This window comes from Scardinius erythrophthalmus (genome assembly GCF_964197995.2).
Source record: "Scardinius erythrophthalmus genome assembly, chromosome: 5".
Taxonomy (NCBI): Eukaryota; Metazoa; Chordata; class Actinopteri; order Cypriniformes; family Leuciscidae; genus Scardinius; species Scardinius erythrophthalmus.
Window position 1 is genome coordinate 22,026,041 of NC_138225.1, and position 27,631 is coordinate 22,053,671.

At 41.1% G+C, this 27,631-nt stretch overlaps 1 protein-coding gene across 2 annotated transcripts in view; it reads left to right on the forward strand.

The window, feature by feature from the left end:
- The window catches only part of LOC308691346 (myosin heavy chain, fast skeletal muscle-like), a 74,404-nt gene extending 49,079 nt beyond the window's left edge, over positions 1-25,325 (forward strand). For both annotated transcript variants that reach the window (XM_081366423.1, XM_081366424.1), the window contains 6 exons: positions 24,038-24,163; positions 24,252-24,422; positions 24,534-24,638; positions 24,728-24,823; positions 24,940-25,071; positions 25,213-25,325. In XM_081366423.1, coding sequence (XP_081222549.1) covers positions 24,038-24,163; positions 24,252-24,422; positions 24,534-24,638; positions 24,728-24,823; positions 24,940-25,071; positions 25,213-25,227 — 645 coding nt within the window. In that variant the 3' untranslated portion in view covers positions 25,228-25,325. The remainder of the gene's footprint in view (positions 1-24,037; positions 24,164-24,251; positions 24,423-24,533; positions 24,639-24,727; positions 24,824-24,939; positions 25,072-25,212) is intronic.
- Positions 25,326-27,631: the final 2,306 nt, after the last annotated feature.

A 27,631-nucleotide genomic window follows, 5' to 3' on the forward strand; every position in this document is an offset into this window, starting at 1 on the left:
TACCCTAGCAACCACCTAGCAACACCATAGCAACCACCCAGAACACCCTAGCAACCGCCTAGCAACCACCCAGAACACCCTAGCAACCAACCAGAATACCCTAGCAACCACCTAGTAACACCATAGCAACCACCCAGAACACCCTAGCAACCACCCAAAACACCCTAGCAACCAACCAGAATACCCTAGCAACCGCCTAGCAACCACCCAAAACACCCTAGCAACCACCCAGAACACCCTTGCAACCGCCTAGCAACACCCTAGCAACCACCCAGAACACCCTAGCAACCGCCTAGCAACCACCCAGAACACCTTAGCAACCGCCTAGCAACCACCCAGAATACCCTAGCAACCGCCTAGCAACACCATAGCAACCACCCAGAACACCCTAGCAACCGCCTAGCAACCACCCAGAACACCCTAGCAACCGCCTAGCAACACCATAGCAACCACCCAGAACACCCTAGCAACCGCCTAGCAACCACCCAGAACACCTTAGCAACCACCCAAAACACCCTAGCAACCAAACAGAATACCCTAGCAACCGCCTAGCAACCACTCAAAACACCCTAGCAACCACCTAGCAACCACCCAGAACACCCTAGCAACCGCCTAGTAACACCATAGCAACCACCCAGAACACCCTAGCAACCGCCTAGCAACCACCCAAAATACCTTAGCAACCGCCTAGCAACCACCCAAAATACCTTAGCAACCGCCTAGCAACACCATAGCAACCACCCAGAACACCCTAGCAACCGCCTAGCAAAAAAAAACGTTCTGGTCCAAACTTTCTCAAGCCAACTTAAAGTTTGTCTCGACGAACTTTTGCATCTAGTTATTATTATTCTTCTGACCCTAAAAATTTACAACTCAAACTCCTCCTAGAGCTTTAACTCCACATACTCCAAACTCGGCACAGACACTCAAACTGATCTGACTCGTGTTGCTATATCTTTTCAGACTGATCGGACTTACGGTTTTCCTAAAAATGACGATCAAAACTCGAAAAAACTCATTCAAAAACTCCCATTGACTTACATTGGGGAGTTCTAAAAAATTCAAACCGACAAAATTTAAATCTAAACACCTTAAAGACTAAACCAAACTGCCATTCTATATACTATATGAGCCATTGAGACTCATTTAAACTAATAAACTCTAAACTCATACACTTATAAACTAATTAACTTATAAACTCATGAATTCATAGACTTATGAACTCTTAAACTCATAAATTAATAAACTCTGAACTCTTAAACTCATTTAAACTTATAAACTCTAAACTCATTTAAAACGTATAAACTCTAAACTCAAAAACTCTTACACTTATAAACTCATCAATTTATACACTTATAAACTCTAAACTCATAAACTCTGAGTGTGTGTGTGTGTGTGTGTGTGTTCTATATACTATATTAGCCAATGAGACTCATTTAAACTAATGCACTCTAAACTCATACACTTATAAACTAATTAACTTATAAACTCATGAATTCATAGACTTATGAACTCTAAAACCCATAAATTAATAAACTCTGAACTCTTAAACTCATTTAAACTTATAAACTCTAAACTCGTTTAAAACTTATAAACTCTAAACTCAAAAACTCTTACACTTATAAACTCATCAATTTATACACTTATAAACTCTAAACTCATAAACTCTGAGTGTGTGTGTGTTTGTGTGTGTGTGTGTGTGAACACACACACACACACACACACACACACACACACACACACACACACACTCTCTAAACTCATTTAAACTTGTAAACTTGTAAACTCAAAACTCGTAAACTACTTTAAACTTCAAACCACTTTAAACTTCTTAAGTTTAAAGCTTCCAGCTCCCAAGCAACTCCATAGCAACCAAACTTGAGTACCCTAGCAACCGTTTTGCAAGACCTATATCTCTGTATCAGAACATCGTATAGAGATGAGGTTTGGTTCTTTTGACTCATGCTAGCAAACAGCACTTCCAACATGCTACACATGCTAGCAGTGAATAGCTACATGCTAATAGCAATTAGTTAAGTGCTAAATCATGCCAAGATCATGCTAAGAACTCTATAAAAACTCCATAGTAACCATCTGTGACAACTACCAACCACCCAGTAACACCATATCAACCGCCCTGAATACCTTAGCAACCGCCTAGCAACACCATAGCAACCACCCAGAACACCCTAGCAACCGCCTAGCAACCACCCAGAATACCCTAGCAACCGCTTAGCAACAGCATAGCAACCACCCAGAACACCCTAGCAACCGCCTAGTAACCGCCTAGCAACCACAGAGAACACCTTAGCAACCCACTAGAAAACCCCCAACAACTTTTTAACTTTAAACTACCTAATTTAAACTTTAAACTACTTTAAACTTCAAACTAATTTAAACTTTAAGCTAATTTTAACTTAAAACTAATTTAGACTTTAAAGTACTTTAAACTTTAAACTACTTTAAACTTCAAACTAATTTAAACTTTAAACTACTTTAAAATTTAAACTAATTTAAACTCAAAACTATTTTAAACTTCTTTAAACTTTCTGGTCCGGCTTTCTCAAGCCAACTTAAAGTTTGTCTCGACGAACTTTTTAATCTAGTTATTATTATTATTATTAAGTTGGCTTGAGAGAGCCAACTTACTGAAATCCTATTTAAACTTATTATTAAGTTGGCTTGAGAGAGCCAACTTACTGAAATCCTATTTAAACTTATTATTAAGTTGGCTTGAGAGAGCCAACTTACTGAAATCCTATTTAAACTTATTATTAAGTTGGCTTGAGAGAGCCAACTTACTGAAATCCTATTTAAACTTATTATTATTATTATTAATCTTCTGTTAAAAACTGTTGACTCAAACTCGTCCTAGAGCTTTAACTCTACATACTCCAAACTCGGCTCAGACACTCAAACTGATCTGAAGTTAGTTGCTATATCTTTTCAGACTGATCGGACTAACGGTTTTCCTAAAAATGACGATCAAAACTTGGAAAAACTCCCATTGACTTACATTAGGGAGTTCTAAAAAATTCAAATTTAGATTCAAACTGACCAACCGACGAAAATTCAAATCAAAATACCTTGAAGACTAAACCAAACTGCCGTTCTATGAGCCATTGAGACTCATTTAAACTAATGCACTCTAAACTCATACACTTTTAAAGTAATTAACTTATAAACTCATGAATTCATAGACTTATGAACTCTTAAACTCATAAATTAACAAACTCTGAACTCTTAAACTCATTTAAATGTATAAACTCTAAACTCATTTAAACTTATAAACTCAAAACTCATTTAAACTTATAAACTAAACTCAAAAACTTGTACACTTATAAACTCATCCATTTATAGACTTATAAACTCTACACTCATAAACTCTGAGTGTGTGTGTGTGTGTGTGTGTGTGTCTACACACACACACACACACACACACACACACACACACACACACACACACTCTAAACTCATTTAAACTTATAAACTCAAAACTCAAAAACTTGTAAACTACTTTAAACTTCAAACCACTTTAAACTTATTAAGTTTAAAGCTCCCAGCTCCCAAGCAACTCCATAGCAACCAAACTTGAGTACCCTAGCAACCGTTTTGCAATACCTATATCTCTGTATCAGAACATCGTATAGAGATGAGGTTTGGCTCTTTTGACTCATGCTAGCAAACAGCACTTCCAACATGCTACACATGCTAGCAGTGAATAGCTACATGCTAATAGCGATTAGTTAAGTGCTATATCATGCCAAGATCATGCTAAGAACTCTATAAAGACTCCATAGTAACCATCTGTGACAACTACCAACCACCTAGCAACACCATAGCAACCACCCAGAACACCATAGCAACCGCCTAGCAATACCATAGCAACCACCCAGAACACCCTAGCAACTGCCTAGCAACCACCCAGAATACCCTAGCAACCACCTAGCAACACCATAGTAACCACCCAGAACACCCTAGCAACCGCCTAGCAACCACCCAGAACACCCTAGCAACCGCCTAGCAACCACCCAGAATACCTTAGCAACCGCCTAGCAACACCATAACAACCACCCAGAACACCCTAGCAACCGCCTAGCAACACCATAGCAACCACCCAGAATACCCTAGCAACCACCTAGCAACACCATAGCAACCACCCAGAACACCCTAGCAACCGCCTAGCAACCACCCAGAACACCCTAGCAACCAACCAGAATACCCTAGCAACCACCTAGTAACACCATAGCAACCACCCAGAACACCCTAGCAACCACCCAAAACACCCTAGCAACCAACCAGAATACCCTAGCAACCGCCTAGCAACCACCCAAAACACCCTAGCAACCACCCAGAACACCCTTGCAACCGCCTAGCAACACCCTAGCAACCACCCAGAACACCCTAGCAACCGCCTAGCAACCACCCAGAACACCTTAGCAACCGCCTAGCAACCACCCAGAATACCCTAGCAACCGCCTAGCAACACCATAGCAACCACCCAGAACACCCTAGCAACCGCCTAGCAACCACCCAGAACACCCTAGCAACCGCCTAGCAACACCATAGCAACCACCCAGAACACCCTAGCAACCGCCTAGCAACCACCCAGAACACCTTAGCAACCACCCAAAACACCCTAGCAACCAAACAGAATACCCTAGCAACCGCCTAGCAACCACTCAAAACACCCTAGCAACCACCTAGCAACCACCCAGAACACCCTAGCAACCGCCTAGTAACACCATAGCAACCACCCAGAACACCCTAGCAACCGCCTAGCAACCACCCAAAATACCTTAGCAACCGCCTAGCAACCACCCAAAATACCTTAGCAACCGCCTAGCAACACCATAGCAACCACCCAGAACACCCTAGCAACCGCCTAGCAAAAAAAAACGTTCTGGTCCAAACTTTCTCAAGCCAACTTAAAGTTTGTCTCGACGAACTTTTGCATCTAGTTATTATTATTCTTCTGACCCTAAAAATTTACAACTCAAACTCCTCCTAGAGCTTTAACTCCACATACTCCAAACTCGGCACAGACACTCAAACTGATCTGACTCGTGTTGCTATATCTTTTCAGACTGATCGGACTTACGGTTTTCCTAAAAATGACGATCAAAACTCGAAAAAACTCATTCAAAAACTCCCATTGACTTACATTGGGGAGTTCTAAAAAATTCAAACCGACAAAATTTAAATCTAAACACCTTAAAGACTAAACCAAACTGCCATTCTATATACTATATGAGCCATTGAGACTCATTTAAACTAATAAACTCTAAACTCATACACTTATAAACTAATTAACTTATAAACTCATGAATTCATAGACTTATGAACTCTTAAACTCATAAATTAATAAACTCTGAACTCTTAAACTCATTTAAACTTATAAACTCTAAACTCATTTAAAACGTATAAACTCTAAACTCAAAAACTCTTACACTTATAAACTCATCAATTTATACACTTATAAACTCTAAACTCATAAACTCTGAGTGTGTGTGTGTGTGTGTGTGTGTGTGTGTGTGACACACACACACACACACACACACACACACACACACACACTAAACTCATTTAAACTTAAACTCTAAACTCATTTAAACTTATAAACTCAAAACTCAAATTCTCGTAAACTACTTTAAACTTCAAACCACTTCTTTAGTTTAAAGCTTCCAGCTCCCAAGCAACTCCATAGCAACCAACTTGAGTACCCTAGCAACCGTTTTGCAAGACCTATATCTCTGTATCAGAACATCGTATAGAGATGAGGTTTGGCTCTTTTGACTCATGCTAGCAAACAGCACTTCCAACATGCTACACATGCTAGCACTGAATAGCTACATGCTAATAACGAGTAGTTAAGTGCTATATCATGCCAAGATCATGCTAAGAACTCTATAAAGACTCCATAGTAACCATCTGTGACAACTACCAACCACCTAGCAACACCATAGCAACCGCCCAGAACACCCTAGCAACCGCCTAGTAACCGCCCAGAATACCTTAGCAACCGCCTAGCAACACCATAGCAACCACCCAGAACACCCTAGCAACCGCCTAGCAACCACTCAGAATACCCTAGCAACCGCCTAGCAACACCATAGCAACCACCCAGAACACCCTAGCAACCGCCTAGCAACCACCCAGAATACCCTAGCAACCGCCTAGCAACACCATAGCAACCACCCAGAACACCCTAGCAACCGCCTAGCAACCACCCAGAACACCCTAGCAACAGCATAGCAACCACTCAGAACACCCTAGCAACCGCCTAGCAACCACCCAGAATACCTTAGCAACCGCCTAGCAACACCCTAGCAACCGCCTAGCAACCACTCAGAATACCCTAGCAACTGCCTAGCAACACCATAGCAACCACCCAGAACACCCTAGCAACCGCCTAGCAACCACCCAGAATACCCTAGCAACCACCTAGCAACACCATAGCAACCACCCAGAACACCCTAGCAACCGCCTAGCAACCACCCAGAACACCCTAGCAACACCATAGCAACCACTCAGAACACCCTAGCAACCGCCTAGCAACCACCCAGAATACCTTAGCAACCGCCTAGCAACACCATATCAACCACCCAGAACACCCTAGCAACCGCCTAGCAACCACCAAGAATACCCTAGCAACCGCCTAGCAACACCATAGCAACCACCCAGAACACCCTAGCAACCGCCTAGCAACACCATAGCAACACCATAGCAACCACCCAGAACACCCTAGCAACCACCCAAAACACCCTAGCAACCGCCTAGCAACCACCCAGAATACCCTAGCAACCGCCTAGAAACAGCATAGCAACCACCCAAAAGACCCTAGCAACCGCCTAGCAACCACCCAAAAGACCCTAGCAACCGCCTAGCAAAAAGCGTTCTGGTCCAAACTTTCTCAAGCCAACTTAAAGTTTGTCTCGACGAACTTTTGCATCTAGTTAAGTTGGCTTGAGAGAGCCAACTTACTGAAATCCTATTTAAACTTATTATTATTATTATTCTTCTGACCCTAAAAATTTACAACTCAAACTCCTCCTAGAGCAGGGGTCGGCAAGTAACTTTGGCCGCGGGCCAATATTTTTTTTAGCCAGTAGATGGCGGGCCAGCTACACAGAGTAGGCCTATGGATACAAATTAAATACTCTTATATAGGCCTATAATTGCGGAATATGATGGGTCCGTCACCGTCCGTGGATCATTCATTCAATCGTTTTTTTTTTTTTTTTTCAAATTAAAACCAAAAATAAAAAGATGAAAAACGACTTGTTTTTCCATTATTTATTTCCTAAACTGAAATGAAAAAAAAAAAATAAGGACGGGTTTTCTGATTTTCTGATTGTGCTCAGATCAAAAATAGAAAAAATGAATTACTGGATTAGACAAATTTAAATTTTGATTTTTAAGTTTTAATTTAACACCTTATGCATATATCAAGGAAACCATTTTAAACAGATCAAGTAGGCTACTATTGTGGTAACATATTACAGCCATTTTAATAAAGGTGTGAATAGCAATCATGCCTCATTCCGTACAGTCCGACTTTTGAACTTTATTCCTTTTTTATTATTATTATTTATTCGGGGACACACACATACACACCTAAGGTTTAAGGAGGTCTGCGTGGGCAGGGCTCCAGACTGCGACCAAATGGTCGCATTTTGCGACCAAAATTTGAGAGTGTGCGACTAAATTTTACATCCAGTCGCACATGTGCGACCAGTAAATTTCATCTCGTTCATAGTGGGCGACAACCGACGTCGCGTCTGCGATGCTTTGTTTACGATATCACGACAATTAATTTTTTAACGGTCCTCCATGAAGGGTTCCGAGTGAATGAGTGTGTGTGTGTGTGTGTGTGCGCGCGCGCGAGTGAATGAGTGTGTGTGTGTGTGTGTGTGTGTGTGTGTGCGCCCGCGCGCGAGTGAGTGAGTGAGCGAGCGAGCGAGCGAGAGAGAGTGAGAGTGTGTGCGTGCGTGTGTACATGTGCGAGTGAATATGTGTGTGAGACGGCTCGAGATGACTGGTCGTAAAGCAATGTAGTCTGACAATGTTTCTTGTCCAGGACATGACAAGATTTTTAGGAGTCGAGACTCGAAATCGTGTAATCTGATACATTGACTATAGTAACAGACAAAAAAATTGCGTATTCTGAACCAGACATAACTATAACTATGGTATACTGTGGTTATGAAAGTAGCCTATCTTTTTACAGCACTTCAAAACTATATCCTATTAAAATATTTTTTTTTTATGTGTCGACCAAAACATTTTTGTTCATCCTTTAAAGATTGTCTCTATTAATAAAACTGAAAGTTTCAAGAAGTAGGAAAACTCACACTTATTTTTTTAAAAAAGAAGACTAAATTACCATTGTAAACAGCTGCTGAGGGTGCTTATTGGCTATTTTCACTCCCTAATATCTATTTTGTCACTCATTTTGCTTTTGAAATAATATTAAGACATTATGAAGGATAATAATTAAATTTAACTTTATCTATACACCTCAAATTTAGCTCAGTGCTTTATCATCCCACAGTGCTACCAAATACTTTCTGTAGAACTTAGAGCCGCGGCCCTCAGATGTTAGTCTGGAGCCCTGTGATCTTAAAATAAAACTGCACCATAATTTCTGTACGCTTAATCTATTTATTATCAAAGCATTTGTCTGTAATAGTTATTTAGGGGGAAAATGTGAAGGTGTGCCCCTAAATTTTCTGCTTGCGCTCCTAAAATTTTAAGTCAGGGGCTACAGCGCTCCTAATAAAAAAAGTTAGTCTGGAGCCCTGGTGGGACTGTTTTTTTTTCGTCCCGCTCCCACAAGGTTCTATTCAGCAACCGCTTAAAATACACTCGGTGTTCACCCGCTTTATTTCCCGACCTGACGGGTCCACAAAATTTAGATCTCGTTTCCATAATCTCACATTCAAATGTCTCTAATGGAAAGAAGGAGATTGGAGTAGCCTATAATAATTATAAATGCTATACAAAAATTGTGTTCGTGTCAGTATAAATATTAGGCTATTTTAACATTGTACTGTCAGCAGAGAAAAAAAATGTCACAGAAAAAAAATATGAAATATAAATAACATGAATTAAATAGGACAAAGCCTATCACTCAAGTTTCTAAGCAACATAAACGAAAAACATATTGCCCTACTGACGAAATGAAGTAGGCTATTTTCTGTCGAACTATTTCAAACATCCTTGCAAAAAAAGAATGTTGTTGACTGACAATGGTTTCAGTACCAAACAGCTCCTCAGAGATAGGTGTACAGGCGGTCAGAATTAAGTGCGGATACGCTGTCAAAAGATGTCGGGAGTTGGCTATTGTCAGTCAGACCGCACGCTCCGTCCAAAGTACACCAGAGTTCTGACCGCTACCGTCTTTTGACGCGCGAATGGACACAAAGTGGTCAAGCGTATAACTAGACGCGGCAGGCGCGAATTTGACGCGCTATTCGCGTCCGTTGTGAACGCACAGTTATACTTTAAAATGTAATCCTGCACCGCATGATTCCCTATGGGCGTTTCACACAGTATGCGGCGGTGAAATCGCCGCGCGACTACGGCTTTTCTCAAGTAGTGGAAGAGTTTTGTACAGCATTTAGGACTGCCAAAATAATCCGGCGGGCCAGAAAATATTGCTGACGGGCCAGTTTTGGCCCGCGGGCCGCCAGTTGCCGTTCCCTGTCCTAGAGCTTTAACTCCACATACTCCAAACTCGGCACAGACACTCAAACTGATCTGACTCGCGTTGCTATATCTTTTCAGACTGATCGGACTTACGGTTTTCCTAAAAATGACGATCAAAACTCGAAAAAACTCATTCAAAAACTCCCATTGACTTACATTGGGGAGTTCTAAAAAATTCAAACTGACAAAATTTAAATCTAAACACCTTGAAGACTAAACCAAACTGCCATTCTATATACTATATGAGCCATTGAGACTCATTTAAACTAATAAACTCTAAACTCATACACTTATAAACTAATTAACTTATAAACTCATGAATTCATAGACTTATGAACTCTTAAACTCATAAATTAATAAACTCTGAACTCTTAAACTCATTAAAACTTATAAACTCTAAACTCATTTAAAACGTATAAACTCTAAACTCAAAAACTCTTACACTTATAAACTCATCAATTTATACACTTATAAACTCTAAACTCATAAACTCTGAGTGTGTGTGTGTGTGTGTGTGTGTGTGTGTGTGTGTGTGTGTGTTCACACACACACACACACACACACACACACACACACACACTAAACTCATTTAAACTTATAAACTCAAAACTCAAATTCTCGTAAACTACTTTAAACTTACCACTTCTTAAGTTTAAAGCTTCCAGCTCCCAAGCAACTCCATAGCAACCAAACTTGAGTACCCTAGCAACCGTTTTGCAAGACCTATATCTCTGTATCAGAACATCGTATAGAGATGAGGTTTGGCTCTTTTGACTCATGCTAGCAAACAGCACTTCCAACATGCTACACATGCTAGCACTGAATAGCTACATGCTAATAACGAGTAGTTAAGTGCTATATCATGCCAAGATCATGCTAAGAACTCTATAAAGACTCCATAGTAACCATCTGTGACAACTACCAACCACCTAGCAACACCATAGCAACCGCCCAGAACACCCTAGCAACCGCCTAGTAACCGCCCAGAATACCTTAGCAACCGCCTAGCAACACCATAGCAACCACCCAGAACACCCTAGCAACCGCCTAGCAACCACTCCGAATACCCTAGCAACCGCCTAGCAACACCATAGCAACCACCCAGAACACCCTAGCAACCGCCTAGCAACCACCCAGAATACCCTAGCAACCGCCTAGCAACCACCCAGAATACCCTAGCAACCGCCTAGCAACACCATAGCAACCACCCAGAACACCCTAGCAACCGCCTAGCAACCACCCAGAACACCCTAGCAACAGCATAGCAACCACTCAGAACACCCTAGCAACCGCCTAGCAACCACCCAGAATACCTTAGCAACCGCCTAGCAACACCCTAGCAACCGCCTAGCAACCACTCAGAATACACCAGCAACCGCCTAGCAACACCATAGCAACCACCCAGAACACCCTAGCAACCACCTAGCAACCACCCAGAACACCCTAGCAACACCATAGCAACCACTCAGAACACCCTAGCAACCGCCTAGCAACCACCCAGAATACCTTAGCAACCGCCTAGCAACACCATATCAACCACCCAGAACACCCTAGCAACCGCCTAGCAACCACCAAGAATACCCTAGCAACCGCCTAGCAACACCATAGCAACCACCCAGAACACCCTAGCAACCGCCTAGCAACACCATAGCAACCACCCAGAACACCCTAGCAACCGCCTAGCAACCACCCAAAATACCCTAGCAACCGCCTAGAAACAGCATAGCAACCACCCAAAAGACCCTAGCAACCGCCTAGCAACCACCCAAAAGACCCTAGCAACCGCCTAGCAAAAAGCGTTCTGGTCCAAACTTTCTCAAGCCAACTTAAAGTTTGTCTCGACGAACTTTTGCATCTAGTTATTATTATTCTTCTGACCCTAAAAATTTACAACTCAAACTCCTCCTAGAGCTTTAACTCCACATACTCCAAACTCGGCACAGACACTCAAACTGATCTGACTCGCGTTGCTATATCTTTTCAGACTGATCGGACTTACGGTTTTCCTAAAAATGACGATCAAAACTCGAAAAAACTCATTCAAAAACTCCCATTGACTTACATTGGGGAGTTCTAAAAAATTCAAACCGACAAAATTTAAATCTAAACACCTTGAAGACTAAACCAAACTGCCATTCTATATACTATATGAGCCATTGAGACTCATTTAAACTAATAAACTCTAAACTCATACACTTATAAACTAATTAACTTATTAACTTATAGACTTATGAACTCTTAAACTCATAAATTAATAAACTCTGAACTCTTAAACTCATTTAAACTTATAAACTCTAAACTCATTAAAACTTATAAACTCTAAACTCATTTAAAACGTATAAACTCTAAACTCAAAAACTCTTACACTTATAAACTCATCAATTTATACACTTATAAACTCTAAACTCATAAACTCTGAGTGTGTGTGTGTGTGTGTGTGTGTGTGTGTGTGTGTGTGTGTGAACACACACACACACACACACACACACACTAAACTCATTTAAACTTAAACTCTAAACTCATTTAAACTTATAAACTCAAAACTCAAATTCTCGTAAACTACTTTAAACTTCAAACCAATTCTTAAGTTTAAAGCTTACAGCTCCCAAGCAACTCCATAGCAACCAAACTTGAGTACCCTAGCAACCGTTTTGCAAGACCTATATCTCTGTATCAGAACATCGTATAGAGATGAGGTTTGGCTCTTTTGACTCATGCTAGCAAACAGCACTTCCAACATGCTACACATGCTAGCACTGAATAGCTACATGCTAATAACGAGTAGTTAAGTGCTATATCATGCCAAGATCATGCTAAGAACTCTATAAAGACTCCATAGTAACCATCTGTGACAACTACCAACCACCTAGCAACACCATAGCAACTGCCCAGAACACCCTAGCAACCGCCTAGTAACCGCCCAGAATACCTTAGCAACCGCCTAGCAACACCATAGCAACCACCCAGAACACCCTAGCAACCGCCTAGCAACCACTCAGAATACCCTAGCAACCGCCTAGCAACACCATAGCAACCACCCAGAACACCCTAGCAACCGCCTAGCAAACACCCAGAATACCCTAGCAACCGCCTAGCAACACCATAGCAACCACCCAGAACACCCTAGCAACCGCCTAGCAACCACCCAGAACACCCTAGCAACAGCATAGCAACCACTCAGAACACCCTAGCAACCGCCTAGCAACCACCCAGAATACCTTAGCAACCGCCTAGCAACACCCTAGCAACCGCCTAGCAACAACTCAGAATACCCTAGCAACCGCCTAGCAACACCATAGCAACCACCCAGAACACCCTAGCAACCGCCTAGCAACCACCCAGAATACCCTAGCAACCGCCTAGCAACACCATAGCAACCACCCAGAACACCCTAGCAACCGCCTAGCAACCACCCAGAACACCCTAGCAACACCATAGCAACCACTCAGAACACCCTAGCAACCGCCTAGCAACCACCCAGAATACCTTAGCAACCGCCTAGCAACACCATATCAACCACCCAGAACACCCTAGCAACCGCCTAGCAACCACCAAGAATACCCTAGCAACCGCCTAGCAACACCATAGCAACCACCCAGAACACCCTAGCAACCGCCTAGCAACACCATAGCAACCACCCAGAACACCCTAGCAACCGCCTAGCAACCACCCAAAACACCCTAGCAACCGCCTAGCAACCACCCAGAATACCCTAGCAACCGCCTAGAAACAGCATAGCAACCACCCAAAAGACCCTAGCAACCGCCTAGCAAAAAGCGTTCTGGTCCAAACTTTCTCAAGCCAACTTAAAGTTTGTCTCGACGAACTTTTGCATCTAGTTAAGTTGGCTTGAGAGAGCCAACTTACTGAAATCCTATTTAAACTTATTATTATTATTATTCTTCTGACCCTAAAAATTTACAACTCAAACTCCTCCTAGAGCTTTAACTCCACATACTCCAAACTCGGCACAGACACTCAAACTGATCTGACTCGCGTTGCTATATCTTTTCAGACTGATCGGACTTACGGTTTTCCTAAAAATGACGATCAAAACTCGAAAAAACTCATTCAAAAACTCCCATTGACTTACATTGGGGAGTTCTAAAAAATTCAAACCGACAAAATTTAAATCTAAACACCTTGAAGACTAAACCAAACTGCCATTCTATATACTATATGAGCCATTGAGACTCATTTAAACTAATAAACTCTAAACTCATACACTTATAAACTAATTAACTTATAAACTCATGAATTCATAGACTTATGAACTCTTAAACTCATAAATTAATAAACTCTGAACTCTTAAACTCATTTAAACTTATAAACTCTAAACTCATTAAAACTTATAAACTCTAAACTCATTTAAAACGTATAAACTCTAAACTCAAAAACTCTTACACTTATAAACTCATCAATTTATACACTTATAAACTCTAAACTCATAAACTCTGAGTGTGTGTGTGTGTGTGTGTGTGTGTGAACACACACACACACACACACACACACACTAAACTCATTTAAACTTAAACTCTAAACTCATTTAAACTTATAAAATCAAAACTCAAATTCTCGTAAACTACTTTAAACTTCAAACCACTTCTTAAGTTTAAAGCTTACAGCTCCCAAGCAACTCCATAGCAACCAAACTTGAGTACCCTAGCAACCGTTTTGCAAGACCTATATCTCTGTATCAGAACATCGTATAGAGATGAGGTTTGGCTCTTTTGACTCATGCTAGCAAACAGCACTTCCAACATGCTACACATGCTAGCACTGAATAGCTACATGCTAATAACGAGTAGTTAAGTGCTATATCATGCCAAGATCATGCTAAGAACTCTATAAAGACTCCATAGTAACCATCTGTGACAACTACCAACCACCTAGCAACACCATAGCAACTGCCCAGAACACCCTAGCAACCGCCTAGTAACCGCCCAGAATACCTTAGCAACCGCCTAGCAACACCATAGCAACCACCCAGAACACCCTAGCAACCGCCTAGCAACCACTCAGAATACCCTAGCAACCGCCTAGCAACACCATAGCAACCACCCAGAACACCCTAGCAACCGCCTAGCAACCACCCAGAATACCCTAGCAACCGCCTAGCAACACCATAGCAACCACTCAGAACACCCTAGCAACCGCCTAGCAACCACCCAGAATACCTTAGCAACCGCCTAGCAACACCCTAGCAACCACTCAGAATACCCTAGCAACCGCCTAGCAACACCATAGCAACCACCCAGAACACCCTAGCAACCGCCTAGCAACCACCCAGAATACCCTAGCAACCGCCTAGCAACACCATAGCAACCACCCAGAACACCCTAGCAACCGCCTAGCAACCACCCAGAACACCCTAGCAACACCATAGCAACCACTCAGAACACCCTAGCAACCGCCTAGCAACCACCCAGAATACCTTAGCAACCGCCTAGCAACACCATATCAACCACCCAGAACACCCTAGCAACCGCCTAGCAACCACCAAGAATACCCTAGCAACCGCCTAGCAACACCATAGCAACCACCCAGAACACCCTAGCAACCGCCTAGCAACACCATAGCAACCACCCAGAACACCCTAGCAACCGCCTAGCAACCACCCAGAATACCTTAGCAACCGCCTAGCAACACCCTAGCAACCACTCAGAATACCCTAGCAACCGCCTAGCAACACCATAGCAACCACCCAGAACACCCTAGCAACCGCCTAGCAACCACCCAGAATACCCTAGCAACCGCCTAGCAACACCATAGCAACCACCCAGAACACCCTAGCAACCGCCTAGCAACCACCCAGAACACCCTAGCAACACCATAGCAACCACTCAGAACACCCTAGCAACCGCCTAGCAACCACCCAGAATACCTTAGCAACCGCCTAGCAACACCATATCAACCACCCAGAACACCCTAGCAACCGCCTAGCAACCACCAAGAATACCCTAGCAACCGCCTAGCAACACCATAGCAACCACCCAGAACACCCTAGCAACCGCCTAGCAACACCATAGCAACCACCCAGAACACCCTAGCAACCGCCTAGCAACCACCCAAAACACCCTAGCAACCGCCTAGCAACCACCCAGAATACCCTAGCAACCGCCTAGAAACAGCATAGCAACCACCCAAAAGACCCTAGCAACCGCCTAGCAAAAAGCGTTCTGGTCCAAACTTTCTCAAGCCAACTTAAAGTTTGTCTCGACGAACTTTTGCATCTAGTTATTATTATTATTCTTCTGTTAAAAACTGTTGACTCAAACTCGTCCTAGAGCTTTAACTCTACACACTCCAAACTCGGCTCAGACACTCAAACTGATCTGAAGTTAGTTGCTATATCTTTTTAGACTGATCGGACTTACGGTTTTCCTAAAAATGACGATCAAAACTCGGAAAAACTCCCATTGACTTACACTGGGGAGTTCTAAAAAATTCAAATTTAGATTCAAACTGACCAACCGACGAAAATTCAAATCAAAATACCTTGAAGACTAAACCAAACTGCCGTTCTATATACTATATTAGCCAATGAGACTCATTTAAACTAATAAATAACTAATAAACTCATACACTTATAAACTAATTAACTTATAAACTCATGAATTCATAGACTTATGAACTCTTTAACTCATAAATTAATAAACTCTGAACTCTTAAACTCATTTAAATTTATAAAGTCTAAACTCATTTAAACTTATAAACTCTAAACTCATTTAAAACTTATAAACTCTAAACTCAAAAACTCTTACACTTATAAACTCATCAATTTATAGACTTATAAACTCTAAACTCATAAACTCTGAGTGTGTGTGTGTGTGTGTGTGTGTGTGAACACACACACACACACACACACACTCTAAACTCATTTAAACTTGTAAACTTATAAACTCAAAACTCGTGAACTACTTTAAACTTCAAACCACTTTAAACTTCTTAAGTTTAAAGCTTCCAGCTCCCAAGCAACTCCATAGCAACCAAACTTGAGTACCCTAGCAACCGTTTTGCAAGACCTATATCTCTGTATCAGAACATCATATAGAGATGAGGCTTGGCTCTTTTGACTCATGCTAGCAAACAGCACTTCCAACATGCTACACATGCTAGCAGTGAATAGCTACATGCTAATAGCGATTAGTTAAGTGCTAAATCATGCCAAGATCATGCTAAGAACTCTATAAAAACTCCATAGTAACCATCTGTGACAACTACCAACCACCTAGTAACACCATATCAACCGCCCTGAATACCTTAGCAACCGCCTAGCAACACCATAGCAACCACCCAGAACACCCTAGCAACCGCCTAGCAACCACCCATAATACCCTAGCAACACCATAGCAACACCATAGCAACCACCCAGAACACCCTAGCAACCGCCTAGCAACCACCCAGAATACCCTAGCAACCACCTAGCAACACCATAGCAACCACCCAGAACACCCTAGCAACCACCCAGAACACCCTAGCAACCGCCTAGCAACATCCTAGCAACCACCCAAAATACCTTAGCAACCGCCTAGCAACACCATAGCAACCACACAGAACACCCTAGCAACCGCCTAGCAACCACCCAAAATACCTTAGCAACCGTCTAGCAACACCATAGCAACCACCTAGAACACCCTAGCAACCGTCTAGCAACCACCCAAAAAGACCTTAGCAACCACCCAGAACACCCTAGCAACCACCCAAAATACCCTAGCAACCGCTTAGCAACAGCATAGCAACCACCCAGAACACCCTAGGAACTGCCTAGCAACCACCGAGAACACCTTAGCAACCCACTAGAAAACCCCCAACAACTTTTTAACTTTAAACTACCTAATTTAAACTTTAAACTACTTTAAACTTCAAACTAATTTAAACTTTAAACAAATTTAAACTTTAAACTAATTTAAACTTCAAACTAATTTAAACTTTAAGCTAATTTACACTTCAAACTAATTTAAACTTCAAACTAATTTAAACTTTAAACTACTTTATACTTCAAACTAATTTAAACTTTAAACTACTTTAAACTTTAAACTAATTTAAACTCCAAACTATTTTAAACTTCTTTAAACTTTCTGGTCCGGCTTTCTCAAGCCAACTTAAAGTTTGTCTCGACGAACTTTTTAATCTAGTTATTATTATTCTTCTGTGAAAAACTGTTGACTCAAACTCGTCCTAGAGCTTTAACTCTACATACTCCAAACTCGGCTCAGACACTCAAACTGATCTGAAGTTAGTTGCTATATCTTTTTAGACTGATCGGACTTACGGTTTTCCTAAAAATGACGATCAAAACTCGGAAAAACTCCCATTGACTTACACTGGGGAGTTCTAAAAAATTCAAATTTAGATTCAAACTGACCAACCGACGAAAATTCAAATCAAAATACCTTGAAGACTAAACCAAACTGCCGTTCTATATACTATATTAGCCAATGAGACTCATTTAAACTAATAAACTCTAAACTCATACACTTATAAACTAATTAACTTATAAACTCATGAATTCATAGACTTATGAACTCTTTAACTCATAAATTAATAAACTCTGAACTCTTAAACTCATTTAAATTTATAAAGTCTAAACTCATTTAAACTTATAAACTCTAAACTCATTTAAAACTTATAAACTCTAAACTCAAAAACTCTTACACTTATAAACTCATCAATTTATAGACTTATAAACTCTAAACTCATAAACTCTGAGTGTGTGTGTGTGTGTGTGTGTGTGTGTGTGTGTGTGTGTGTGTGTGTGTGTGTGTGTGTGTGTGAACACACACACACACACACACACACACACACACACACTCTAAACTCATTTAAACTTGTAAACTTGTAAACTCAAAACTCGTAAACTACTTTAAACTTCAAACCACTTTAAACTTCTTAAGTTTAAAGCTTCCAGCTCCCAAGCAACTCCATAGCAACCAAACTTGAGTACCCTAGCAACCGTTTTGCAAGACCTATATCTCTGTATCAGAACATCATATAGAGATGAGGCTTGGCTCTTTTGACTCATGCTAGCAAACAGCACTTCCAACATGCTACACATGCTAGCAGTGAATAGCTACATGCTAATAGCGATTAGTTAAGTGCTAAATCATGCCAAGATCATGCTAAGAACTCTATAAAAACTCCATAGTAACCATCTGTGACAACTACCAACCACCTAGTAACACCATATCAACCGCCCTGAATACCTTAGCAACCGCCTAGCAACACCCTAGCAACCGCCTAGCAACCACCCAGAATACCCTAGCAACACCATAGCAACACCATAGCAACCACCCAGAACACCCTAGCAACCACCCAGAACACCCTAGCAACCGCCTAGCAACCGCCTAGCAACCACCCAGAATACCCTAGCAACCACCTAGCAACACCATAGCAACCACCCAGAACACCCTAGCAACTGCCTAGCAACCACCCAGAACACCCTAGCAACCGCCTAGCAACCGCCTAGCAACCGCCTAGCAACCACCCAGAACACCCTAGCAACCGCCTAGTAACCGCCCAGAATACCTTAGCAACCGCCTAGCAACACCATAGCAACCACCCAGAACACCCTAGCAACCGCCTAGCAACCACTCAGAATACCCTAGCAACCGCCTAGCAACACCATAGCAACCACCCAGAACACCCTAGCAACCGCCTAGCAACCACCCAGAATACCCTAGCAACCGCCTAGCAACACCATAGCAACCACCCAGAACACCCTAGCAACCGCCTAGCAACCACCCAGAACACCCTAGCAACAGCATAGCAACCACTCAGAACACCCTAGCAACCGCCTAGCAACCACCCAGAATACCTTAGCAACCGCCTAGCAACACCCTAGCAACCACTCAGAATACCCTAGCAACCGCCTAGCAACACCATAGCAACCACCCAGAACACCCTAGCAACCGCCTAGCAACCACCCAGAATACCCTAGCAACCGCCTAGCAACACCATAGCAACCACCCAGAACACCCTAGCAACCGCCTAGCAACCACCCAGAACACCCTAGCAACACCATAGCAACCACTCAGAACACCCTAGCAACCGCCTAGCAACCACCCAGAATACCTTAGCAACCGCCTAGCAACACCATATCAACCACCCAGAACACCCTAGCAACCGCCTAGCAACCACCAAGAATACCCTAGCAACCGCCTAGCAACACCATAGCAACCACCCAGAACACCCTAGCAACCGCCTAGCAACACCATAGCAACCACCCAGAACACCCTAGCAACCGCCTAGCAACCACCCAAAACACCCTAGCAACCGCCTAGCAACCACCCAGAATACCCTAGCAACCGCCTAGAAACAGCATAGCAACCACCCAAAAGACCCTAGCAACCGCCTAGCAAAAAGCGTTCTGGTCCAAACTTTCTCAAGCCAACTTAAAGTTTGTCTCGACGAACTTTTGCATCTAGTTATTATTATTATTCTTCTGTTAAAAACTGTTGACTCAAACTCGTCCTAGAGCTTTAACTCTACACACTCCAAACTCGGCTCAGACACTCAAACTGATCTGAAGTTAGTTGCTATATCTTTTTAGACTGATCGGACTTACGGTTTTCCTAAAAATGACGATCAAAACTCGGAAAAACTCCCATTGACTTACACTGGGGAGTTCTAAAAAATTCAAATTTAGATTCAAACTGACCAACCGACGAAAATTCAAATCAAAATACCTTGAAGACTAAACCAAACTGCCGTTCTATATACTATATTAGCCAATGAGACTCATTTAAACTAATAAACTCTAAACTCATACACTTATAAACTAATTAACTTATAAACTCATGAATTCATAGACTTATGAACTCTTTAACTCATAAATTAATAAACTCTGAACTCTTAAACTCATTTAAATTTATAAAGTCTAAACTCATTTAAACTTATAAACTCTAAACTCATTTAAAACTTATAAACTCTAAACTCAAAAACTCTTACACTTATAAACTCATCAATTTATAGACTTATAAACTCTAAACTCATAAACTCTGAGTGTGTGTGTGTGTGTGTGTGTGTGTGAACACACACACACACACACACACACACACACACACTCTAAACTCATTTAAACTTGTAAACTTATAAACTCAAAACTCGTGAACTACTTTAAACTTCAAACCACTTTAAACTTCTTAAGTTTAAAGCTTCCAGCTCCCAAGCAACTCCATAGCAACCAAACTTGAGTACCCTAGCAACCGTTTTGCAAGACCTATATCTCTGTATCAGAACATCATATAGAGATGAGGCTTGGCTCTTTTGACTCATGCTAGCAAACAGCACTTCCAACATGCTACACATGCTAGCAGTGAATAGCTACATGCTAATAGCGATTAGTTAAGTGCTAAATCATGCCAAGATCATGCTAAGAACTCTATAAAAACTCCATAGTAACCATCTGTGACAACTACCAACCACCTAGTAACACCATATCAACCGCCCTGAATACCTTAGCAACCGCCTAGCAACACCATAGCAACCACCCAGAACACCCTAGCAACCGCCTAGCAACCACCCATAATACCCTAGCAACACCATAGCAACACCATAGCAACCACCCAGAACACCCTAGCAACCGCCTAGCAACCACCCAGAATACCCTAGCAACCACCTAGCAACACCATAGCAACCACCCAGAACACCCTAGCAACCGCCTAGCAACCACCCAGAACACCCTAGCAACCGCCTAGCAACATCCTAGCAACCACCCAAAATACCTTAGCAACCGCCTAGCAACACCATAGCAACCACACAGAACACCCTAGCAACCGCCTAGCAACCACCCAAAATACCTTAGCAACCGTCTAGCAACACCATAGCAACCACCTAGAACACCCTAGCAACCGTCTAGCAACCACCCAAAAAGACCTTAGCAACCACCCAGAACACCCTAGCAACCACCCAAAATACCCTAGCAACCGCTTAGCAACAGCATAGCAACCACCCAGAACACCCTAGGAACTGCCTAGCAACCACCGAGAACACCTTAGCAACCCACTAGAAAACCCCCAACAACTTTTTAACTTTAAACTACCTAATTTAAACTTTAAACTACTTTAAACTTCAAACTAATTTAAACTTTAAACAAATTTAAACTTTAAACTAATTTAAACTTCAAACTAATTTAAACTTTAAGCTAATTTACACTTCAAACTAATTTAAACTTCAAACTAATTTAAACTTTAAACTACTTTATACTTCAAACTAATTTAAACTTTAAACTACTTTAAACTTTAAACTAATTTAAACTCCAAACTATTTTAAACTTCTTTAAACTTTCTGGTCCGGCTTTCTCAAGCCAACTTAAAGTTTGTCTCGACGAACTTTTTAATCTAGTTATTATTATTCTTCTGTGAAAAACTGTTGACTCAAACTCGTCCTAGAGCTTTAACTCTACATACTCCAAACTCGGCTCAGACACTCAAACTGATCTGAAGTTAGTTGCTATATCTTTTTAGACTGATCGGACTTACGGTTTTCCTAAAAATGACGATCAAAACTCGGAAAAACTCCCATTGACTTACACTGGGGAGTTCTAAAAAATTCAAATTTAGATTCAAACTGACCAACCGACGAAAATTCAAATCAAAATACCTTGAAGACTAAACCAAACTGCCGTTCTATATACTATATTAGCCAATGAGACTCATTTAAACTAATAAACTCTAAACTCATACACTTATAAACTAATTAACTTATAAACTCATGAATTCATAGACTTATGAACTCTTTAACTCATAAATTAATAAACTCTGAACTCTTAAACTCATTTAAATTTATAAAGTCTAAACTCATTTAAACTTATAAACTCTAAACTCATTTAAAACTTATAAACTCTAAACTCAAAAACTCTTACACTTATAAACTCATCAATTTATAGACTTATAAACTCTAAACTCATAAACTCTGAGTGTGTGTGTGTGTGTGTGTGTGTGTGTGTGTGTGTGTGTGTGTGTGTGAACACACACACACACACACACACACACACACACACACTCTAAACTCATTTAAACTTGTAAACTTGTAAACTCAAAACTCGTAAACTACTTTAAACTTCAAACCACTTTAAACTTCTTAAGTTTAAAGCTTCCAGCTCCCAAGCAACTCCATAGCAACCAAACTTGAGTACCCTAGCAACCGTTTTGCAAGACCTATATCTCTGTATCAGAACATCATATAGAGATGAGGCTTGGCTCTTTTGACTCATGCTAGCAAACAGCACTTCCAACATGCTACACATGCTAGCAGTGAATAGCTACATGCTAATAGCGATTAGTTAAGTGCTAAATCATGCCAAGATCATGCTAAGAACTCTATAAAAACTCCATAGTAACCATCTGTGACAACTACCAACCACCTAGTAACACCATATCAACCGCCCTGAATACCTTAGCAACCGCCTAGCAACACCCTAGCAACCGCCTAGCAACCACCCAGAATACCCTAGCAACACCATAGCAACACCATAGCAACCACCCAGAACACCCTAGCAACCACCCAGAACACCCTAGCAACCGCCTAGCAACCGCCTAGCAACCACCCAGAATACCCTAGCAACCACCTAGCAACACCATAGCAACCACCCAGAACACCCTAGCAACTGCCTAGCAACCACCCAGAACACCCTAGCAACCGCCTAGCAACCGCCTAGCAACCACCCAGAACACCCTAGCAACCGCCTAGCAACATCCTAGCAACCACCCAAAATACCTTAGCAACCGCCTAGCAACACCATAGCAACCACCCAGAACACCCTAGCAACCGCCTAGCAACCACCCAAAATACCTTAGCAACACCATAGCAACCACCTAGAACACCCTAGCAACCGTCTAGCAACCACCCAAAAAGACCTTAGCAACCACCCAGAACACCCTAGCAACCACCCAAAATGCCCTAGCAACCGCTTAGCAACAGCATATCAACCACCCAGAACACCCTAGGAACCGCCTAGCAACCACCGAGAACACCTTAGCAACCCACTAGAAAACCCCCAACAACTTTTTAACTTTAAACTACCTAATTTAAACTTTAAACTTCAAACTAATTTAAACTTTAAACAAATTTAAACTTTAAACTAATTTAAACTTCAAACTAATTTAAACTTTAAGCTAATTTAAACTTCAAACTAATTTAAACTTTAAACTACTTTAAACTTTAAACTACTTTAAACTTTAAACTACTTTAAACTTTAAACTACTTTAAACTTCAAACTAATTTAAACTTTAAACTACTTTATACGCCTTTTATTAGGAAAACTTTATTTAAGACATTTTAAGACTTTTTAAGGACCCGCGGCCACCCTGTTTTAATTTTGTAGAACACAAGTCTCCTGAACACCAAGAAGAAGCTTGAGGCTGACCTTGTTCAGGTCCAGAGTGAAGTTGATGACACTGTACAGGAAGCCAGAAATGCAGAGGAGAAAGCCAAGAAGGCCATCACTGATGTGAGCAACAGTAGCTGCCAAATGTTTCAAAAGATGTTTCCATACTTGAAAAATGTGGATCTAATGACTTTCTGTATTAATGCAAAAGGCTGCAATGATGGCAGAAGAGCTAAAGAAGGAGCAGGACACCAGTTCTCACCTTGAGAGGATGAAGAAGAATCTGGAGGTCACAGTGAAGGACCTGCAGCACCGTCTGGATGAGGCTGAGAGTCTGGCCATGAAAGGAGGAAAGAAACAACTCCAGAAGTTGGAGAGCAGGGTGAGAACTTTTAAGGGATCACAACAAACATCATTTTAAAATTAAAGCATTATCTCAGGTTCCCAATGACTACACTTGTACTTGTCTGAGAATTTTTATGTGCTATCAAAGGTCCGTGAGCTTGAGGCTGAAGTTGAAGCAGAGCAGAGACGTGGAGCTGATGCTGTTAAAGGTGTCCGCAAATATGAGAGGAGAGTGAAAGAGCTCACTTATCAGGTATGACCATGTCTGACTAAATCCATTGAGTCATTCATACATGCATTTATAGTCAAATATTTAGAATAAATCTATGAAATTGTTTTTAGACTGAGGAGGACAAGAAGAACATCAACAGACTTCAAGATCTGGTTGATAAGCTGCAGCTGAAGGTCAAAGTCTACAAGAGGCAGTCTGAGGAGGCGGTATGTATATATTTTTACACATTAATTATTAATTAATTAGTAATTTATTTACTGGTGAGATATCACTGCTGCTCCACAGCTTAGTTAACAAGCATGGTAAAAAAATTACTCTTTAGGAGGAGCAAGCCAACACTCACCTGTCCAAGTTGAGGAAGGTGCAGCATGAGCTTGAGGAGGCTGAGGAGCGTGCTGACATTTCTGAGTCTCAGGTCACCAAGCTCAGAGCCAAGAGCCGTGATGCTGGAAAGGTCAGTTGCATAATTTCAGAATCTGTACTCAGTAGATGCGTTCTCACGTTTACAGAGTAGAAACATATGAAGTATTGAGCTTATTCTTGAAAATGTACTGATTATTTACATGACTTATGAATGTGCTTCATTTTGTTTTAGGCCAAAGAAGAGTGAAACCCCCAAACCCAAAGGGAGCCTCTACTGAAGTCATATAATATGATTGTTCTGTAGAATTACTTTTAAAATTCTTTTTGAAATAAATCTGTCCTTACCATGTGCATACATTTGTTTTGGAGTGATCTTTAGAGGAATGTTATCACAAATAAAAAAATATAATAATGAATTGATCAAAATAATGACACACTTAAGTACTGAAATATTTCTAAAGTTATAAAAGTACATGATAGCTTTGTCAGGAATAACACGGTATCTTCTGAACATTCACTTTTTTACTTAATATTGAAAGAAATATAGAACACTGCGCCTTTTTTATTTATCATTTAAAAAAAAAAAAAGTCTCTTCGTTTTTACGTTCTGGGGTTGAAAACAAATAATCAGCTTGAATATTCATCTCTACATGTGGGCGGGAGTGAAAACCCCCTTTTTCCGCTGATTGGTCAACCAGACATCAAACCGTGCCGTCAGTTGTTCATCAGTTCCTCTCTATGATTCTTCTCAACAGAATAATAGTCCTCCTCCGCTGCAACAGCTGTTCGGATTCTTAACGCGTTTATTTCAACTACATTTCATCTCTTTCTCATCAAACAACCAGACTTGCGATGGCTTAACACAAACTGTACTTGGGGCAGAGTCAGGGCTTCACAGAAGTGTAAACATAAATTCACCTTCATGTGAAATCACAGCTCCACCCACAACTACCCCCAGTCTACAACTTTGGCACACCACCTGATTTATTTTAATTGAATTTTTTTCCTCCCAGGTTTTTTTTATTGATTATAAACACAATTAAGAGTGTAAACAGTGACAAAAAGCAACTAGATAAACACAGTGTGTACCAATATATGAATAAAAAGTCAGTTGTTCAAGCTGTTTATGACATAATACAACCATCAGAAACCAAATCTTACTTTTTACCCATCAGGCCCAAATGTCCTAATTAGGACTGGTTAAGAATTTAGACTTTTTTAGATTAGACTTTTTCACGAATCACCAGCACGCCAAACTTCGACGCTCGTTTTTGGAGGGTCTTTTAGTCTGGCGGCTGTCTTTTTGCAGTTTACATACACTATATCACAATTAGAACAAAGCACTTCAGAATAAAGAACTTACTATTCACAATCCTCAGATGGATCCGTTGCTCCTCAAAATGAAACCCAAACCAGCACTTCTGAGGTAAATTTTTTCCAGGATTATATTACTATTACGTTATTATTATTCCTCACAGCATTGCAAGACGACGTAAAGTACATTAATCTGATAAAACTTGATGTGTTTTATCGAGCTGATGACAGGTTTGCATGGATTGCCTCAGATCATTTGCGTTTCAATAGTGCGCGCTTCTCTGTAGGCGTTCACATTATAATGAGATGCCATGAGACCGACTGACATCTCTCTCTTTTCATACAGATTACATAAACAGATAATATTTGTTTTCTTTTTGAATTAGATAATTTAATAGCAGAAACTTAAATGTTCATAAAGATTTATTGCTCATACGTGTGTGACTAGTATTCACTGAGTTTTGTTTGAAGGACAAGTTCGGTATTTTACACTTAAAGCCCTGTTTACAGATCGTTTCTGATGAAATAGAACGGTTAAGATGAAATTTTGGACAAATGCTGCTGTCCCGAGAATTTTAGGTTTATTTCGCTTTCCCCAAAACCTCTAGAATGGGTGTATAGGTGCACTGGGACAATCCTTCATAAAACGCATTAAACTTTCGTTTACAAAGAGATGAAACTCACCGAGTGGTCAGGGGTGTTCACTGATATGCTCACACAAAAATCGCTGCAAAAGATGCTTTTCAACAGGTTTTATCGTAGTTTTTGTCCAACTACATTGACTTGTATTGAATGTGCTGTGAGAGGTACGGTAGGTATTACTCCAGTCTCCACCGCTTCTTCTTCTGCTTCTTCTGTGTATTCAATGAAATGCCAGTGGTTTGCTTGCAATTGGCAAAGGTGCATTATCGCCACCAACTGGGCTGGAGTGTCTATTATTCAAGCTCTCAACGGAAGAATCTACGGGTGTGAGACGTTTGGAAAAATAGATCCACAGTTTTACAACGAATGGTAAAACACCTGTTGGAAAGCATCTTTTGCAGCGATTTATGTGTGAGCATATCAGTGAACATCCCTGACCACTCGGTGAGTTTCAGGTCTTTGTAAACGAAAGTTTAATGCGTTTTATGAAGTATTGTTCCAGTGCACCTATACGCTGATTTCACGCAGCCGTTATTTTGAAATCGAAAGCGAGGCTCCGGTGGGAAGAAAACCGGAAGTGTCGCCTTTAATCATAGGAGAGTCGTGAATGCGATGGCGTATTGTTGTGTTTATGATGTTTTGTCAATTCTAAAACTGTACATACATTTCTTTCATACTTTAGACTATATACAGTG